The sequence below is a fragment of the Macrosteles quadrilineatus genome, unplaced genomic scaffold (genome assembly GCF_028750875.1).
Source record: "Macrosteles quadrilineatus isolate MER2022 unplaced genomic scaffold, UCM_ALF_1.0 Scaffold_7__1_contigs__length_78375512, whole genome shotgun sequence".
Classification (NCBI taxonomy): domain Eukaryota; kingdom Metazoa; phylum Arthropoda; class Insecta; order Hemiptera; family Cicadellidae; genus Macrosteles; species Macrosteles quadrilineatus.
This window is the reverse complement of record NW_026542600.1, coordinates 69,434,819-69,456,327: the sequence shown is the minus strand read 5'-3', so window position 1 is coordinate 69,456,327 and position 21,509 is coordinate 69,434,819. Positions and strand designations below refer to the sequence as shown.

Below are 21,509 nucleotides of genomic sequence, written 5' to 3'. Positions count from 1 at the left end.
TTCATTTCTTCCGTATATGCATTGGTTTAAAAGATATTCTCAAAATAATATAAAAATTCATAAATAAATTGATTTTTCACGCGTTTTTTGTCAAATAAGTTTATATAATCCATTAGCCTGTTGTTGTTTCACATCAATTAGGATAGAAAACAGGTTTTTGAACACTAAACTATATAATATAATATATCAATCGTATATATTGTGTTAAAAATAGTTTATATAAATTTAAATAAATTATGTATATTTGTCATGGAAACATCTAATTTTGGCATAATTATTACACTAAAAATTAAAAAGGTTATGTTTGTAGCTATATTTATCCAGGTTTATTTATAACAATTACCGAAACCAAGACTTAATATTATTGTTCACAGTCTGGCTCACTTGGGACGAGAGGGTCCGACTTCTGTCCCAAAAACTGGTGCCATCTGGAACTGAAAACCACCATCTAGGACATCTCCATCATTCAATTCTTGTTGATTAGACTCAATATTGGCTATCGAAGTGAGAATTCGGTGTAGGACTGTATATTCTTCATCTTCCTCATTCATCAGAATGGGCATTTAACGTAAAAAGTTCCCTTAGCAGTTCTGGCATAACGGAGAACAATTATTGGATATTTTCTTGCATGCACAAATTGCACATCTGGCACTGTTTACTGTTATAATCTTGAGTACATTTGCAAAAAACTTGGTTAAGGGATTAACTGTTCCTGGTTACTATAATTTTGGTGTCTCTGTTCAAATGAATGTCTACTGACCAGTGGCGGTCCCTTGGGGGGGGGGGGGAGTATCCTCTCCGAAATATTTTATTAGCTAACATAAATACTATTAGCTTGAAGATATTTTAGAGCTCAAATGCATATAAAAAATACGTTATTGTGCTTTAAATTGCACATTTTTTCCGGGGGAGGGGGTTAACCAACGGAGGCCCCCCCCCGGAAATTAAATCTTGGGACCGCCACTGTTACCGTACTGACTTTTTCAATCTGTAGCGTATCTTTCTTGGTCTGCCATTTTCGTGCTGTTTTCTGAATTTGCTATATCCACGTACCTCACGTATCCATCACATATCGCAGACACTGAAGATCCCTTTGCCATATAACCTTATGCGTGAGAGATACCCCATCGATAACCAAATTAAAAGTCGTTAAAACTGTTGTTGGTGGGTTCCAAAGAACTTGAACAGTGCAGGCATTTTTGGTCTTTACTCATACCACTCTCATTAAATAAAGGGATATGGAGCAAGTTCAAATCGTTAACAATCCTTTAAATCTTGATAACTTTTTTAACTTATAAAAATCCTTTGAAACAGAATTTAAGGTTTTGCTGCAACGTTTTAATCATTGATATCGATGGTTGAACTCACAGAGGACAAAGGGAGAGCCATATTTTCCCGTGACAGCTTGTTGTCTGTAAATGATTACAATTTGATTAATTACTCGCAGACTACGTAATACAGCATCGTAACAGTTAACGGATTCATCTCCTACAACCCCAGATGCTATTGACATTATGTCTTGAGTTTCAGGGAAGAGTGGGTGATTTTCAAACATTGCTGTCAGTTTAGAAATATATGACATTTCATCATTTGTATAATTCAATGAAGGACAACTCTGTTTGGAAAACCAACTACCCTCAGAAATGTGGGATTGGGAGCGCAAAAAGGTAATCTATTCCTAGTTTTAACCAATGAACCACCTAACCCACGAGAAATGTTGGCCTTATTTTTGTAGCAATTAAAGATGTACATGCAATGAAATGTCCATTAATTGTTCCTCGTTGGCCGTTATGCCAGAACTGCTAAGGGGACCGTTTAAATAGAATGCCAATTCTGATAAATGATAAATGATCCGTACGATGCACGGTTTTCAGTGTAGAAGTAAAAAACTAAAAAATGGGGTCTTTCCCCCCCTCCCCCCGCTGAAGCAGCAGGGCCAGGGGCGGGGACTTTTGGTATTTTTATCTTCTAACTACCCCGAACACATTCCCGCAGAACAAAAATTTTCCCCTCTCCATGTCCTCTACAATCCCTTTATTGACTGGACTAATATGATAACCAGACCAGACTAGAAGAAGAAGGTACATTTTCAATCTCCACTTCGAAGACGACCTATCAATTCTTATACTATTGGCATTGATTACCTACCTTTAATACCTGCTGCGACGTCGTTGACCAGAGTTTCTGGATAGACTGTGTCAAGGATTATACTTTATAACCAATGTTGATAGTTATCCAAAAAACATCTCATGAAACATCAATATTCCTCCATGCCTCTTTTTTTTCTTAGAAAAGCTAGGAAGTAGGAAGCAATGTTTCCACAAGCGGGATTCTTACTTATCCCGGAGGTGGGACTTTTTATAGATTTATACCACGAACGGGATTAAAACAGTACGCGGGTTAAAGTGAGATGTTGGGCTCTTACCTCAATTTTAATTTGTTACTGATTTTAGTTTATTCACAAATAATTGAATAGTTGCAATACGGTAATAAATCAATGACTAATAAGTTATAACAATCGTTCGGGATGGATCAAGATTATTTTACTAAATTCATGCGGGATGAAATGGGATTTTCCATTGCACCAAAGTGGGATTCTCTCGATCAGAAAGGCGGGATTTTTGTTTTGTTGACGTGGATACACTGTTAGGAAGCCATTTTTTTCCCAATCTTTTGGCGCCATTCTTCCTTCTTGTGATCACGTTTCACGTTCACGTTGGCCTCTTCCTCACTAGACGGTTGGGATAATCGTATTTGTTCGTTAAAGGTATTAAAGACTTTTCTGTCTCTAAAACTATCGAGATGGACTTCGGAGAATCGTGCATTTCGTTCTTCAACACAAAGGATTTTTACGAAATCCTTAACATTCCGAGGACAGCATCTCAAAGGGAGGGTAAGTTAAGTTCTGTTTAGCCTTGGTAGCCCTAGAGCCTCTGAGCTATTCAGTGTAGGCTTGTACTATGGGGAAAAGTACATAGGCCTAGTTAGTTTATGATTCAAAATTATAGGCAGAGCAGTCGGGTACAGTTTCTTAACTGGGCTATGCTAATTTCATAACAAGGATTTTGTACTCCTATTTTAAGTAGGCCTAGGCCTATGATATGCCTACCTTATTACTTGGGTAGATTAACATAACTTTTGATTGTTGCCTGCCTTCTTGAGTTCAAGCCTAGTGGTTTGTATATCACCCTAGAGTAGGCCTATCCTATATCAAACTAGGCCTACCCTAAGGTAGGTCTAGCAAGGGCCTAGACGCTCAGGAAAGCTAGGCATATAGGCCTAGGCCTATGCCCTCCCTATTAGATAGTTATTAACTTATCTTAACTTTTTTTGTTGCCTGCGTTGAGTAGGCCTTAGCCTAACCTTAGTGGTTTGTATATCACCCTAGAGTAGGCCTATCCTATCTCAAACTAGGCCTACTAAGGTAGTCCTAGCTTAAAAGGGCTTATGCTTATATGCCTACCGTAACTTATTAGAGTTATTATCTTGGTAATTTTAGGTACAGTATAGGTGCCTCCACACAAATTTTTAAGTTTGATGTCTAACGTTATAGTTGTTTACCTCCATACAAATATAGCCTACCATTATTTTTCACAGCAAATTATCAAACAATTATCATTGGTAAGTTCAGGACTACTAACTTAGTACGGTAGGTGGAATTGCCATCAAATCGCTCAGAAAAACTTGAGCTGGTGGTGACTTCCTAGTAAGTCAGAGCTTGGCAATTCCTCCGGGACGAAGGCAGATTTCAGGGCCGGGTAATTCTGAGCAATTACTTGGTCAACCCCAATTTTTTTCATATTTTACTACGGTCATCAGGAGGTTCTCAGAAAGCAAGAAACGTATAATTCAAGCCCCGCAAGGTTAAGTTAGGTTATTAATTAACCTAACCTAATGTAACGGTACTGTTACAATTGGCCTTAGAGATGTATTTGAGACTTAAAAAAACATAATAAGTTAGGTTAGGTTAGGTTAAGTTAGGTTATTAATTACCTCAGTAATCGCCGGGAGGATTGTCGGAGGAACCACTAGCCATAGCCATAACGGTACTGTCACAACTGGCCTTCCGCACGTCTCCCGCAATCCACTGTTATCGCTTGGACTTTAAACCTTCTTATCGCTCGGCAACCTGTACCATGGCCTTGCGGGCCTTGAATGAAATGTGTCTTGCTTTCTGAGAACCTCCTGATGACCGTAGTAAAATATGAAAAAAATTGGGGTTGACCAAGTAATTGCTCAGAATTACCCAGGGCCGATTTGCAATCCATCCTTGGTGCAAACGCCTTGGTTTGAATTCTCGAGCCAATGTTGGCGTTGGATGTGAGGGACCTTGACGAACTTAACTTACTTATACTTGAATTCTTCATCTTTGACAGAACCAGTCTGATAGATTGCGTTAGGCCTATATATATTAATGATAAAAATAAATACTATTTACATTATTTACAGTAATTATACTGAGTCACTAAACTTAACTTGGGCGTTTACTATTGGCAAGGCGGACAGAAACTCATCTAACAAGGGGCTCATCCTCAAGTTCCTTTAAGGAGTACAGCGGCCTTTTAATCAATGCGTCTTTTAGTGTCTTCCTTAAAGAGGGCACATCCATCTCCCGCACTCGAGTGGGCAGCGTATTGTAAATTCTTATGGCTGAGCGTGGATATCTACTCGAGGTATGGCTGAGACGACAGCGGGGGAAATCTATGTTTAGGGCCCTCCTGGTGTGGTGCGCATGTACTTCTTCTCTCCTAAGGTGAGCCTTTAAGTTGCTCTTCAATAAGGTCAGAATGTCCAGAACATACTGGCTGTATACCGTAAGGACTCCTAGGTCCTTGAAGATAGGTCGGCAGTGATCTAAGTAGCCAGCAGATGTTACGATCCTCAAAGCTGCCTTTTGCAAGAGCAGCACATCTTCGGCCGCTGAAGAGTGCCCCCACAGTACCAGCCCATAGGTCACATGGCTGTGGAATAACGCATAGTACACTGATAGCAGAGAATTTTCGGGAATTTCAGGCCTAAGTTTTCTAAGGAGATGGAGGACTCTTGATAGCTTAACGCATACCTGTGAGATGTGTTGGTTCCAACTCAGCCTAGAATCTACCATGAAACCTAGGAGCCTTACCACTCCCACTTCCTCAACTCTTTGTTTTAGGGTGCAGACTAGTGACTGGGTTTTGTCGTCATTTATTTTGAGTCTGTTTGTCACAAACCAATCTTTTGCTTTTTCAAGCAGGTCTTCAGCTTCTGTTGCTAGATAGTTAATATTAGCACCCTTGGTCAGTAATGTCGTATCGTCTGCAAACAACAACGTTCTCCCATTCATATGTAAGTCGTTAATCATGATCGTGAATATGAGAGGGCCTAAAACTGATCCCTGAGGAACGCCATGAGAGAGATGGCCCACGCTGGAAAGGGCCCCCCGCAGAGACACAACCTGTTTACGATCACTCAAATAGTTTGAGAGGCTCTTGAGGACATTGCCGCCAATGCCATATTTGCCCAGCTTTAATAGGAGTATTTCATGAGGCACAACGTCAAAAGCTAAGTCGCAGAGGCTAAGCTGGACAGACTCATTCCGTTCGAAGGCTTCAGATATGGTATCGGCCAGGCTCAACAGGGCAGTGGTGGTCGAGCGGCCTTTCCTAAAACCGTGTTGGGCATCAATGAACAGGCTGTTTTCCTCAAAAAACGACATGAGCTGCTTCTTCTTCACTATGGTCTCAAGAATCTTTGAGAAAATAGGCAAGATAGAAATAGGCCTAAAGTTGGACAAAATGGAAGCACTGCCCTTCTTATGCACAGGCACGGTTCTAGCAGTTTTCAACAAATCAGGAAAAGAACCTTTCCGGAGACATAGATTAATTAGCCTAGTAAGAGGTACAACTAAGGTTTCTACAACTGCCTTTAGGGCCATGCAAGACACTCCATAGGGATCTTGACTTCTAGAGTTTTTGAAGTTCTTAACTATAGATAAGATTTCTTGAGTACTCACCATTTTCCAAGATGTTAGTGAGAGTTCGAGTGGTATGTCATTAATTGAGGCCAAAGGGTCCGTCTGTAAAACAGGTAAGTTAGAAACAATGTCTTGAACACTATTAACAAAGAAGTTATTAAAATCATCAGGAGTAGCTTCAGTGTTAAGTATTGGTCTCTGAATACGGTGCTTATTAACAAGATTCCAGGCAGCTTTGCATGGATTTTGAGACTGTATTTTTTCTTAACCCTCGTGTACAGACACCTAAATTTAGCTGTGACCTCTGGCGAGTTTGCAGCCTTTGAGTGGTCATGGAGAAGTTGTAAGAAAGATCGCATTTTGGCAAGCTCTGGAGTGTACCAAGTTTTGCTTTCCCTACAAAAGGCTTTGCTTTTACCTACAGGCGTTTTTCTAGGTTTTAATTTCTTAACAGGAAAGACAGAGTCAAACTTTTCTGCAAACAAGTCATGGAATGTAGTAAAAGCAATTTCCGGATCTGATATTTCCAGGAGTGAGTCCCAATTTACTGCCTGTAAAGCGCTATTAAGAATAGGAAGGTCATCATCTTTAATCACTCGCTCTTAATTAGGCCTACCTGGTTACTAGAGCTATCGAGAGACAAGGAGTTTCTTACCAGATCAGTTGAAACACTTAAGACAACCGCCCCATCATGATCGGCGACCATGGGATGGACAACTTGGACCTCATACACCCAGGAGTCGAGGTTAGTGGCAGCTGTGTCAAGGCAGGCTGGTCCTCTAGTTGGCAGTCTGATCGTGATGAAGAGTCCGAAGCTACGCAGCAGATTAACAAAAGTTGCTTCTTCCCGAGAAGGATACTCAAGGTGTACATTAAAATCACCACAAACTATAAGTTTTTTGGGTTCAAATCTAGATAGATAGATCAAACATTTCTCCAGTTGGTTTATAAAGTCCTCGAAAGCTCCGTCCGGGGATCTATAAATGGCTACAAGTATAGCTGAAATATCAACTATCTCCACAGCTGTCAGTTCAAGGTAGTTCAGTACAGAAATTTTCTAGATTCAGTTTCTTGCAGTTAAATTTCCCAGAAGTAAAAATGGCTACACCACCGTTTTTGTGGTTACTTCTACAGAAGATACTGGCTAGATTTAGGTTAGCTAATGATTGATAATAAGTACTTTCTTCCTGTACCAGCCAGTGTTCAGCTACACAGAGGAAATCACAGTTAGTTTCTTCAACAAAAATATCAAGTAAGTTTATTTTCGTTCTAATACACTGAGTGTTTTAAAATTGCAATATTTACACAGTCCAACTTAGGCCTACTTACAGTTTCTGTCCTATGGTCAGGGTTGGTTTGGTTAGTAACAGTTTTTCCACTGGGGCAAACGACAAGCCTAGGCCTAGTTTCACTTTCACAACCTAACCTAGGAACTGGGTCAGGGTTGGCTACGTAGTCATTGTTCTGTAAACAGTTCTCCCTAAAAAAAGAGGACGACGGTCTAGGTCCACGTTTCTTATGGATGAAGTTCCTGACTAGAATTCCAGTAGGCCAGAACCCTGGATCTAATATCATGTGCGACAACTGTTCAGGTAGAGCGATCTTGAAAGACTTGTATGTTTTGAATTTGGGGCTTAAATCGACACACTCACTCTCAGTTACACCTTTGTCCTTCAGATATTTGGACAAATCTTCTTTTGTCGTTTCATGTGACACTCGGGACACAAAGAAAAATGACTGGTTTCCAGCTGGCTTCAGGCTAGTTCGTTCACCACAAGTACCTATAATTACTTCGTTTTTGTTAAAGGAGGCCACCCTGACACCTTCAGTCACGTTTTCACCTTCAGAGTATTTTTCTTTGATTTAAGCGATTCCGCGTAAGAGAGTTTCTTCTTAGAGGTTAGCAGACCACTCTTAACACACTCAACACGAGGTAAACGTCCAGCTTCATTTTCCGCTTCATTCCCACTTTCGGTTTCGACAGTTTCTTCACTAGTTTCAGTTTCAGGTTTCTCCTTTTCCTCTTTTCCTGTTGTATTCAATTCCACATTACACTTTTTCTGACTTCGATCAACATTTCGCTGTTCCAGTCTATGAGTCCGTTCCACAATTTGACTTGGACCACTCATTTTTTCCTGTAGTGCGTTTTCACTCTGTTCCAAATTCGGTTCGTTTGCAGTCACGATATTCTTCACACCGTTGACTCGAGCTGCTCCGTTGTGGTCAGACAGGTCAACTGCCACATCAATTTTGTCAACTTCACTTATAACCAATGGGGATGACTCGGGGCCTTCTGTTTGTTGATATGATATGTTTGAATTTCCCGGGTTTGAATCAAGACTTGTCAGATCAGGTTCTGATTGATTTAAGGAAATCGACAAGTTATCTGTCATTCTAGAATCTAAAATTCTGTTAACTCCAACTTTGGTTTTAATGCTATTATTAATTAAAATCTTTAATTTCCTCTCCAGCTTTTCCCCAAGTTTAGAAAACTGACTTACGTGATTCTTGATTTCCCTCATCTCATTTACGATTCCAGGCTGGCTTCTATCCAGAATAATCAGGCTCATAACTCTGTCGTCACACACCTTACAAAACCACCGGATTTCTTCCTCCATTTTGCGAATTTCATTATATTTCTTAGCAGAGACGTTGACACATTTGGCATGGTGCCAAGAACCGCACATTCCTTCACAAAAAAGAGATTTATCCGTATCCTCGCACAGTTTTTTACAGCACGGACATATGAGCACTTCAGTACTGCCCGCCATTGCCACAGCCTTCCAACTCGTGACTGAGGGAAGAGGTCCCCACTGCAGTCAAGTCTGTCCTCGGGGAATCAACCGAGATGAGTATATTCGTCTCTCCAAGGCCAACTCTGGAGGGCAGATATTGATGGCGATGTTGACGTTGGGAGCTAGAGATGGGGGAAACTCTTAGATGAAGGGCTCATAAAGGTCGGATGGGTGGGATGTCGGGTCCGCGAAAAGCTCGTTGCCCCCAGGTGATATGAATGCTAGGGTTCAACCACATAGCTTAAATCGTTGCAAAGGTCCCGATAGATGGAATATGTGCTACAAGTGCGGTGGCCAGCATCACAAGACGAGTGTTAGCAGCTCCACTGAATCTTGTGTCCTATGCACAGAAGCCGGCTTGAGGAACGACGCCATCAAGCACGCTGCGGGATCAAGCCGTTGTGGTGCTGATAAGCAATCACTGCAGGTCTGCCTATTCAACAAGAAATTATCCGTACCGTGCCCTTCAGCTCAACATGCAAAGGAGCAGGACAGCTGACGGTCTGCTGTACCATTTCACAACCGAGCAACGCGCCGATATTTTGCTGCTAAGTGAGCAATTTCAAAACTTGCTCAGTGGTTCCCTGATATTTCCGGTACTACGCCTATCTGGGTCCTTGACCCTGGTAAGATACCTATCTTGGATTCCGGTGTGGGAAACAGTTTCGTGTGGGTGCGGATCAGAGGTTTAACTTTCTTCCTTACACCTTACACCCAACCAGCCCATTTCAGAGTACTGCCAGATGGTCGACTCTCTAGAGGACGAGGTCCTAAACGTCGATGCTGGGGTGATTGTTTGCGGAGATTTCAATGATAGGGCGGTGGAACGGGGTTTTCTCCAAACAAAAACAAGGGGCAATATGTTTTAGAGATGGCAGTAAGGCTAGGTCTTCATATCCTAAACACGGGTAATGTCTCCACTTACCTTCGCACGGGGTATGGAGAGACGATCCCTGACATTTCTGTACTAGCATCTCAAGGCCTACCCAATCGGATCACTGACTGGGGAGTCTCTGAAGACTCGCAAGCGATCACCAGGCAATTGTTTTCAGGGTACTTTCTGAGCGCATGCGTCCATATGCCGCCTCGACGTTGGAACCTCGGTCGTCTTTGCCAGGACACTTTTGGGGATGTATGTACTATGCACCTGTGCAAGTAGGCTATGCCACTATGCCCAACTGGAGACCAAGCCGTATGCCAAATACCTTGGTGTTATGATTGACAGCAAGATGTCTTTCGCTAAGGGAGTTGCTGCCCTTAGTAGGCTGATGCATATATTAAAAAAAGGTGACCATGGGAACCTAGTAATTAATATATCACCAGAAACTAGATCTGTAAAAAAAATTCTTTGTGTAGACAAAAATTACTTAAACGACGATCAGGGGATATAAGTATAGTTTTATATTCCGTGTGTACTAAATTCTAGTCAAAATCAAATCTGGAATCTGCTATTGGTATTTTTTGAAAATCTGATCTTGATAGTTATTATATGCAGACTTTTCTGGCAGTTAAATGGGCATTTCTTTGAGAATTCATCTTTCAATCTAAATGTGGTTACAAATTGGGTTTTACAACTCTGAGGATTAAGCAGGGGTTGAATACTTTTATTGCTAGAGAAATAAGATTCCCTTGAGGGTAGTTATTTTTGTCTCAATGGTTTATTTCATTTCAGTGAGGAAAGCCTACCATACGTTATCTCTCACATACCACCCTGACAAAGTTGAGGATTCTGAAAGAGAAGAGGCGACAGAAAAGTTCAAGATCCTTGGAAAAGTGTTCTCGATTTTGAATGACGTCGAAAAAAGGTCTATCTACGATGACACTGGTGAGTTACTGTTACATAGTGCAAAATTATTCCTCATTGATATAGTTAAAACTAATGGTTATTGCTTTATTTGAATAGTCACCTGTTGTTTAACCCTTTCAGTGCTAGGCCAATAATTTGTATTTCGTAAGACTTTTTTGTTTGCCTTTCAACTCCATTACCTGTTGTTGAATGTTAACAATAATGTTGTCACTACTTTATTAATCAGGCTGATTTTGAATAATAAGACAATAAGAAAATATATAGGCTAACAAAGATAAATCCCGGTATTTGTAGTAAGCATTAAATAAAACTTGGTTTTTGTTATAATTTTCCGGGTTTTCCTATAAATTTTCATGTTCTGATAGCATTGTTTGAAACCAAAACTTTTTATTTTTGACTCAGAACTTAGTTATACTGTAAGTATAAACACGTTTACAAACTTTACTCATATTATATAGGATTAATTTGAATGAGTACCTAGGTTTGCTGCTACAGGGAAGGTATTGAGGTGTGTTTTAATTTATTGAAATGTTGATAGCTTAGTATGAAATAAACAAATTGCCAAACTTGATTAAAATATATCTGTAATATGTACGTAACCGTTCCAAAGTATATACAACAACGCTTCAATATACAAAATTATTTCTTTTTTAAGCTCTACCCTACATAAAAGGCTGGAAAGAAATTATGAAATTTTGTGTTTTTAGAGTCAAAAATGGAAAAACCCAATTTTCTACCCCATAAACCTCCGTTCCCATAGTCTGATCATGATGGTTTGCGAAATCGTTAAATAAATGTAAGTTTACATGTTTGTACCAAATTTCATCAAAATCGGATCATTTTTGCTCGAGTTATCGCACTAAAGGACACACATATAGGTATATCCCTCCGAGTGTTAAGCGTCACGTAATCGACGCACAACACACCCGCCGTGTTGTTATGCGTCGCTTTTGCGACACTCAAACATCGTTTATGGCGAAGGCTCTGGGACTGACTGAATCAGATTGAACTGGATCAAGATTGGTATCGTTGTTTTCAGCAGATTCTTTGAAGCTTTCTCCTGATGTCTTTTTCTAGACGCTTTTCATTTTAGTTCCGAAAATATTGTAGCAGACAGATGACGTGCGTATTTGTAAACAACTTGGTTAACCTCGCACCGATGACTGATGTGTTTTATTACGTTTATCATTGTTTTAGTGTTAAAAATAAAAATTAGTTATATACATGGTGTATTATAAGAAGATTTAAGTGATTTTGAAGGGCTGGTTGATGATCCTGAAGAAGTAGGTAGTGATATTGATGTAAATTATCCACCAAATTCCTAGCTATGGTTAGGCTATGCATTCTTAGCTAACGCTAAATGTACAAAATCAATTTTTCACCCATAACTTATTTATTTGCAAACTTCTTCCTTATATTATTATATTTTTGGAATTCTCATAAAATTTAGAACAAAGTGGCTATTTTAAAATATTTGTAGACCTAAAATTATAAAAATTTATTGAGTGCAAACATAAAATTTTTTCATTTATTTTATAATTTTTGAGAAATGTTAACCCCACAAAACTGTAATGTGTACTCTGTAATGTAACTGTAACTGTGATGTTGATGTAATTAACCCCACAAAAATTGTAGGAAATTTTTTTTGTAATGTTTTATATATTGCATTGAAGCCCATAATTTTCCAAACAAAATTATATATAAAACAGTATACTTTAGAGTGTGTTTAAGTTTCTAAGATATACATTTTTATAAAACCCTGCGATTGCGCAATAAATAGGCCGATATTAATGCCATTACAATGGACACTTGGAGGGTTAAAAATTTGAACGGAGGGTTTTTTTGGCCTCTGGGGACCTCAAGTAGGTTCAGATGCATAAAATTATGTCTACTAATCCATCATTCAATTCCCTGCCTGTTATTACTATTTATGCCTTTTAAATTTCAATGCCACAGTTGTTAGTTTGGTTTAAAATAACCAGATAAAAATTGTGTGTTTGTCTCATTCCTCTAAGTAGACTAATTTGTTTTTCGAAGCCTTTGTTTTAGCGAATTATGACAATATATCATCAAGTCATATTTGCCATACCTATGTAACGATGGTAAATTATGATTTGATAATGGACTAACTTTCCCAAACATGTCGTCAAAATAAAATAATTATAAAAGAGGGTACTTGGTTAATTATGTTAATTTGTATTATATTAGTAGCCCTAAACATGCATGACAAAAATATATATGTTACACTCAATCTCCGAATTCGGACAATGTCCGAAATTTCTACCCACTCCGCGATGTGGATAGTGTGAAATACCCACGTCGCGGAGTGGGCATTTTATTTCGGACATTGGCCGAAACGAAATGCCCAGACCGCGTTGTGGGTAAACTGATTTACTCAAACGCCGAAGTCAAAACCTTCTTCGGCGATTGAGCAAATTCAAAATACCCACAACACGATGTGAGCAAAAGTGATTGCCCACGTCGGGTAGTGGATATTTCTAGTTTGGGCAAACGCCGAATAGCCTGTATAAACTACCGTATATCCAAAAATCTACATGAAATTCACAATCACTAGGTAAAATAAATCAAATTTATGTTTTGATTATAATTATTTAATGTATAAAATAGCATTTTAGAAAATAAACTGCAAATCACTGAATAGGAACAAATATAAAAAGGTCCATTACACATACATTGAGAATACGTTTTTTCCGCTTTACAAAAATAGGAGTAACCTTAAAACGCCGATTATCACCCAGTTCTTGTTACATCTTTCTTTTACTTATTGACACATTATTCTAAAGTCACTCTAATTTAGCGAAAGGATTTAAAAATTAAAACTAATTTTACCTGACATTGTGAATTCAATAATGATGGGTTTAACGGCCAGTCCTTTACTTTGAGATTTTTTCTTCAGTGAGCAAGGTTCGAACATATCCAAGTATATTTTAATCACCTCTCTGGTAATGTTGCAAAATTTCTTTTTAAGCTCTACTTCCATAGCTTTCTCTTTCTTAAGACCAACTCGCAAGTGAGCTGAATGAATTGTGTCATACATTTGATCAATGCGACAAAAATATTTTATATCTGTCATTTCACCAGTTGTTTTTTCAATTTTTGTCATCAATGTTTATGACATCGAAGCGGTTGATTCGGCGATACCTAATCTTTCGATGAAAATGACTGTCCATCACGAGCGTATCACTACAGGGCAGCAACAGTAAAGAAAACACAATGAAAACAGGTCCATCCATCCTATTCGCAAATAGTGCAAATGGTGGGGGTGAAATGTCTGAACGTGAATTCGGCGTTTGCCTAAACTAGAAATACCCGCAACGCGACGTGGGCAATACATCTTGCTCACATCGCGTTGTGGGTATTTTGGATTTACTCACTCGCCGAAGAACGTTATGACTTCGGCATTTGAGTAAATCAATTTACCCACAACGCGGTCTGGGCATTTCACTTCGGCCAATGTCCGAATAAAATGCTCACTCCGCGTCGTGGGTATTTCACACTATCCACATCGCGGAGTGGGTAGAAATTTCGGACATTGTCCGAATTCGGAGATTGAGTGTAACATATATACATATGTGTGTGTGTGTGTGTCCGTTAGCACGAGGACTCGAGCAACAATGGTCTGATTTTAATTTGGTATAAACGTGTAAACCTATATTTATTCAAATTCGCAAACCAGTATGATTGGACTGGGAAGGGTGTTTTTGTTTTCATTTTTTACCCTAAAAACATAAAAGTTTACAATTTCTTTCCAAACCATTTTGTAGAGCTTAAGAAAACGAATTATTTTGTTTATTGTGTGCCTAATGGCTACGGAGAATTTTAAATCCCCGGAAGTTATTATTATGGAGAATAAGTAAACTGTTGTAGTTTGCTTGTTTATGAAACATATTTTGATCAAATTTAAAAAATGCATTTATTTCAATACTACGGATACAAATTTCACTAAATAGCTTTTAACCCTCCCTGTTGCAAAAAAATTACTCGTTAAAACAATGCTATTTAAATCGGGAATAAATGTAAAATTTGTAAGGAGATATTTTAGTGTAATTCCAAAAAAAAAATGGAAATTCGCTTAGTCCGCAGGTTTGCTACAGCGGGGTATTTGAGTAGTTTTGTAGTTTGTATATTATCCTTTGAAGAGCATTTTGCCAGCTTGTGTGGCATCTTCTTATGTTGTAACACTATATAAAATGTGTGTAACAAGCGTATGGGCAAAGTAAATAAAAATACATCTAATAAAACTTGAAACACATACGGTATTTAAAGATGACACTGATAAAGATGAGTGGCCACTGAGAGTTCTTAGTAATAGTAATACTCATTATTATTTTTCAGGGTCATGGTCCGAAGAAGGAGAAGATTTTACAGAGAGAGATTGGGTTGAATTCTGGAGGAACTACTTCAAAGAAGTAACTATTACGGACCTAGACAAATATGCTGATGAGTACAAGGGTAAGATTAAACTCAGTTTCTTTGTTTATTTAATTACAACGGATACACGGATATGTTTAGGAACGGATTACACCATTTTACATTAATTAGTTAACATGATGGCACTTTGAATTCAAATCAGATAAAGAAAACAAAATGAGATGCTAGCTTACTTAAACTAACTAGAACTACAGAGTGTGAGAAAATATCTGAAAAGAGACAGCTAAACTTTGGTAATGAATAATAAATATAAATTAGATAATAAACATTAAATAATGATTGAGATATTTTCATATAGAATACAGGGTCCATTCAATAAGTATCGGGACTGGTTCACTGTAGCCTCAAAAGTGCTATGGAGAGGGGTCCGACCGGTTGAATTCGGTAGAGGGGCCCTTCATCGTTCAGTAGCACTTTGGAGTAGTCACCTACGGTTTTTTTTTTCCATTGTGTCGTCACGCCAACATGGGAAGTTCCGTCGAGGAGTGCTGTGTTTGCTTAAAACTTGGAAAATTCTCGCCGGAGACCCCTGCCCTCAACTCGAACATTTTGTTCACCATACTGGAACACCCATGTAATAACGTCCAGAAAATTAGGATTTTGCTGGACACAGCCCAAAATCTCTTGCGGAATCTCGATCCTTGACGGTTTTGTTCCTCGCCCAGGACTTTCCGCACCAGCTTAGCTCAGATTCTTCTCATCGCCAAATTCTCTGTTACAATAGTGTGGACGGTTTCCACTGAAGGGCATCTCTTCTTACTAGTATGGCCGATGGTTAGATGCTGTCAGAATCCAACATTTTTTTTCAATTTTATCACGAGAGCCGAGGTTTGAGAGGTTGTCGGGCATCTAACGTGGTATTCGTCTTTGACGAGTTCCCTGCCTTCCTTAAACATTTGGTGCCTCTCAAAAACTTGTGTGCAGCTTAAAGAATCATCCCAATAAGCCTGTTTAATGAGGCCAAGTGTCTCCGATGCGTATTTTCCGAGTGTAAGCTAAATTTCACAGCGTTGCTTGACGGTACCGACACAATGAAAAAACACTTGGTGCAAATACCGACCTCCTGTCTCAACGAATGCCCATAGGCGACTAAACTAAAATGCTCCTGAATGGTGAAGGACCCCTCTATCAAACCCAACCTGTCATATCTCCCTCCACCGCTCTTTTGAGTCCGTGAACCAGTCCCGATACTTATTGAATGGAGGGTGTAGATGTAAGGTGAAATGCAGTAGATGTTATTCAAGTTTAACAAAGGACCCTACTAAGCTAAGCAAGAAGCAACAAACAGACAAATACTAAACAAATAATTTAACTGTAGGAGGTGAAAATATATTTGACATTAGCAGAAAAGTAAATACGAGCTATTTGAATTTAACATTGCTAAGTTGGTAATAGAACACTGAAGAAGTCCAGTTGTGCTACTGCAGTACTAATGGCATACTATTGTACTTCAGGCTAGACTTAAGGGTTGCAGCATTATCAATTAGATAAAATCCATTGGTCATTGGGCAAAATTTGAACCCGGGACTGAAGTCCCATGCCCTAACCACTAGACCAGTTCGCTCGTTGTTATAGGAATAGTAGGTTGAGTGGAATCCTCGGCTGAAAATTGTCTTGCAGCGAGTGTCTTTTCAACTTCCTGTTACTTTTAAAAGTAAAACTAGTTATTCAAGTGTAAGACTAATTGAGAAACCTCAAGATTTGTGAAAAAATTATTTCAGTACCTAACTTTTAAATAACAGAATTTGGAAAACGAAAACACATACTTTTAAATTGATTAATTTAAACTATATAAATATTACAATATGTTATGTCATAAACATTAACAGAATTAGAAAATATAGGCCCTTAGAAGGTGCAGATCCTGTGGTTTTGGGGGTGTGGGAGCCTTCCCCTGAATACCAACATGAACCCTTGCTCGCACTCACGCAGGTGTGAAACTCTGTATTCTCCTAGCACTAGTAAGAAATACTTCAAACCTTGTCTCCCTGTCCTTAATGACATAAAAAATGTACATTTAAATCATGGCCTGGTTTCAAGTATGTACACTAAAAATACTAACTATCTACAAAAATAAATGCTGCCTATGCATAAATTCAACATGTTCATAATTGCTTGTTCATTGTCCCTGAACATTTGTTTTGACAGTGTTATCTCATAATATTCTAATAGAGTAGTGATTTAAAGCTACAATATGATAATGAGTGAGCCATGATAAAATAGGCTTACGGGTAGGATTGGAAGTCTCCCGGCACATACTGTACAACAAACATTAATTTTAAATGTTTTCAGGATCAGACGAAGAGCTCGAGGATCTAAAGAAAGCGTACGAGAAATGTAAAGGAGACTTTGACAAAATGTTCCAATATATTATGTTCGCAACAGTGGAGGATGAAGAACGAATTCGGGGTCGCCTGATGAAACTAATTGAGCAAGACGAACTTCCGTCCTATGACATTTTTGTCAATGAGCCCCAAGAAAAGAGAGACCGTAGGATTCGAAGGGTTAGTAACTTTTACGACCTTGAAAGAACAAAGCTAATGTTTTTTTTAATAACATCATTAGATCATTTACAGATGGATACATCTTTGTTTTCAACATTGATAGTTTGCAACTTTACACAATCCGATAGCTCTTTTATGCTGAACATCCTTTGAACTTTTATTATATTTTTAAGTTGCAATAGAAGCACTAGTATGAGTTCTCACTATATATGAATCTCACAGTTAAATAACTTTAAATCAGCATATTATATGAAATTACATTTATGGAATGTAAATAAAAATTATGTCTAATAACACTTAAAATGTTTATTTACACTTATACTACAGTCCAACCTCGGTATAACGAATCTGAAGGGGCCAAACTGAATATTTGTTGTATCAAGGATTTCGTTCAAACGAGATTCGTTATATTGAGGTTAGGTTTTCAGGAATTTCGCTAAGTCGAGGTTCAGAACCAGCGTACAGTGTTTGCATTGTAAAGTAGAACCTCGATTATCTGGGGTACTAAAGGGTAGGGATCTTTAATATTGCGCAATCATGACATTTCTAGTCATTGACCTTGGTACAGGTTATAAACTGTAAGTTTAAAATCACAGCTTTCTCTAACCCACCTAAAACCTAGCCAAACACTGTATTGTATAGCAATAAACCACGTAAAGAACAAAACAAAACAGTAGAGAGTTTTGTAAGCTACTGCTCGTGATAGGCTACAGTGCTATAGTACTGCTGTAAATCACAACAGAGGAATGTCGATACTGTAATAATCATCAATTATAGCATTGGTGTTGCCTTAGTTTAAACAAATAGTTGAAAGTAATGAAAATATTATATAAGTCGTTATAAAAGTGTATAATCATAGCAGACTTCAAGATAATAAAAACACTCTTAAAAGGAATGTTAAGATAACGATGTTGCTATTCTTTCTATTTGCTTTGTTCTTCTATTCTTTTTCTTTCTTAGGTTTATCTTCATCCAAAAATTGTACAAGTCACCATAGTTAGTACCCAATCACATTTTACTAAACATTACGTGGTCTCAGTCCTCAGTGAATGAAATCAGTTCTCAGTTGTAACATAGCGCGGATGCAGCGACAACAGCAGACAGAGATGTGTTAAAATGGAGCAGACAATGTTAGCGCAAGCGTTGACGTCATCTTTCCATTTCATTTGATGAAGAAACAGATTTTTCAAAAACAATAATGGGGTGGGGGGTTCGTTATATCGAGGGAGAGACACAGGCAATTCGTTAAGTAGAGGTTAAATTCGCTATGTAGAGGTTCTGACAGTGATAAATTCGTCATCTTGAGGTGTCTTATTTTAGCCGGGATCATGACAAATTTGTAAATAATTAATCAAGGTCGTTGATATGGTTTGTGTTATGTAGTGGTAAAACATACATTGTGTCTTATGGAGAGTTCTAGGGGATTAAAAAAAAAAATTGTTATATCAAGGTTAGACTATACTGTTGACTCACAATATGGTGAATACATAAAAATGATGGTAAAAGGTGATTGATTTTGATTGGACACGCGAATCATCATCATACCCAATAGGCGATTGATGTCAATCATATCAAAATCCAAAACCACTCGCCATATTTTTTAAACATTTTACAGCTTGTTTTATTACCTTGTTTAAAATAAAAATATTATTGACAAAAGATCTTTTGTGATTCCTTACATCCATTGACAAAGTCCTAATAAGCTTCTACGCTGTTTTAATTCTATTATGGTTGATGATGCATGTTTGTTTTATTTTGTTTTCAGTTGAGAAAAGAGGCTAAAGAAGCAGAGGATGTAGTGAAAAAAGCCAAAAAAGAACAAGAATTTGAGGAGCTAACAAAGGCTATCTTGTCAAGAAAAACACAAACTCCTACAATGGGCTTTTTGGAATCGCTAGAACAAAAATTTGCGCCAAAGGGTAAAAAAGCCAAGAAATCTCGTTCTAAGTCCAAAAAGTGAATTGTTACTAAGTGATGTATTAAACTGGATAGTTCCAGTAGACTAAACGTTTGTTACCTGAAAAATACTAGTGATATTGTTTTTTTTATTTTTTTGTTGTGACTTACATTTGTTATTTTATAACCAATTAGTTGTATAACCAACGTTTATTATTCTGTTAACAGTGGATCATGTCGCTTTTAGAACCACCCCTGCGATCGTTCTCTCAGCCTTCATTTCCTAAATAGTTACACTACTCCCCTTACGTCTGAAGTTGTTTCTCACTCAGGTATTGACTCCAACTGGCTTCCCTGCTTTTGCGGCTTTCAACAAATTTGTTATGACGTCTTTGTCAGGAATCTTTTCCCAACTCTCTTGGAGTTCAAGAATGTCCTTCACTTATGTTTGCTGATTGAGCCTTTGCTTCCCTCCTTTTCTGTCATCTTAGATTCTGTACTGTCGTTGCTGTAGCTCTTTGCCAATAGCAATATTTCTTTCTTCAATAATTCTTCTTTCTATTCTTCTGAAAAGATGTTCATTAAGATTGATAGGAGAGATTCAGATTTCATGAGGAAAAATTAAAATTGAAACTTGCCATTATCCTAGAGGAAATTTCTTGTCTTCTGGTAAAATATTTAAATTGCTACACTGCTTTGTTAAAGTCTAGAGATTAATAAATGTTAACCAATCTATTTGAGCTAACAGCTGATAGTTCTTCAACTTTCATGAAAAACCAAGCTTCATATCAAGTCTGGGCACAAATCTTAATTGACAGGATCCAGCGCAACCATTTAACTCCGACATCTTCCACATAACATAGAGTAATAAACATTGGTTGTATAGCTCATTGTTATAAAATAACTCATATATGACAAGTGTTTCAGGGTAGGTTGAACAAATTGCAGACTTTGACTCGTGTTTGTTTTTATATAAACAGAGGGTTTTCCTGGAACTTAATTACATTTTTACTATGTTGTTTCCTGGAACTTAATTACATTTTTACTATGTTGTTTCCTGGAACTTAATTACATTTTTACTGTATTGTTTCCTGGAACTTAATTACATTTTTACTGTGTTGTTTCCTGGAACTTAATTACATTTTTACTATGTTGTTTCCTGGAACTTAATTACATTTTTACTGTATTGTTTCCTGGAACTTAATTACATTTTTACTGTGTTGTTTCCTGGAACTGAATTCCATTTTTACTATGTTGTATTGTTCGAAAGATGCGAGTAATGACAAACTTGTAACTTTTGTTTGATTAACTCTGTTTTTTGTGTGTTTCTGTAGTAGTATTATAAGATTTTGTTCCTATTTTAGTATTGTTATAAGGTTCATAATAGCTTTCAAGATGAAACCATGTCACCTTTGTATTACAGGCATTGGCATCGATTCAGTTAGTGACAGTTTCGTTACTGAATTTAAGAGTCCTTGGAGGCTACCGACCATCTTGGATGATTTAAATTGTTTTATGGACATCTAGTCTCCAAGGACTCTGTACTGTTAAACATCCAAGCCATGTTTTTATTTTGTATCTTAAAACATTAGATAAACTTTGTTTGATTTTTCTCAGTGGAAATTCATTTTTTTCCACGTTTAAAAGTATTTAGATTGGCTACAAACTTGTTGCTTTCGTTTGTTCAACTGTTTCTTATGTGTTAATTTAATACTAAGATTTTGTTCCTATTTAGTGGTTTAAGTATAAAAGCTTTTTAGATGAAACTTCATCTTTGTATTACAGACATTGGCATTCATTCAGTGCTGCTGAAGTAACAGTTTCTGATGTATTGTTGTTATTTTATAACACCAAAGCCATGTCTTGTAACATACCATACTTGTTAAATAAACTTTGTTTTTTGTAAAATCTTGATTTTATTTGAAACCTCTATATTTAATATAGGTTTGGTATGTATAAATCATATAGAACATTGTCTACATGGATTTGACTTTATGTTTACCAAGTATTTGTAGCAATAATACAATATTTAAGTTATAAAACATGTTGCGTCAATAGTGTTTAAATGTAGTTTAGTCAATTTTATGTCCATGGGGTGAGCT

At 37.7% G+C, this 21,509-nt stretch overlaps 1 protein-coding gene across 1 annotated transcript; it reads left to right on the top strand.

Moving 5' to 3' along the window:
• The first annotated feature begins 2,672 nt into the window (after positions 1-2,672).
• LOC128998673 (dnaJ homolog subfamily C member 9-like) lies at positions 2,673-21,315 on the top strand. Its single transcript, XM_054424905.1, has 5 exons — positions 2,673-2,893; positions 10,421-10,573; positions 14,912-15,028; positions 17,300-17,511; positions 19,277-21,315. Exons 1-5 carry the CDS (start codon positions 2,803-2,805, stop codon positions 19,469-19,471), a joined length of 768 nt encoding a protein of 255 aa, XP_054280880.1. The 5' UTR covers positions 2,673-2,802; the 3' UTR covers positions 19,472-21,315.
• The last annotated feature ends 194 nt before the right edge of the window (positions 21,316-21,509 follow it).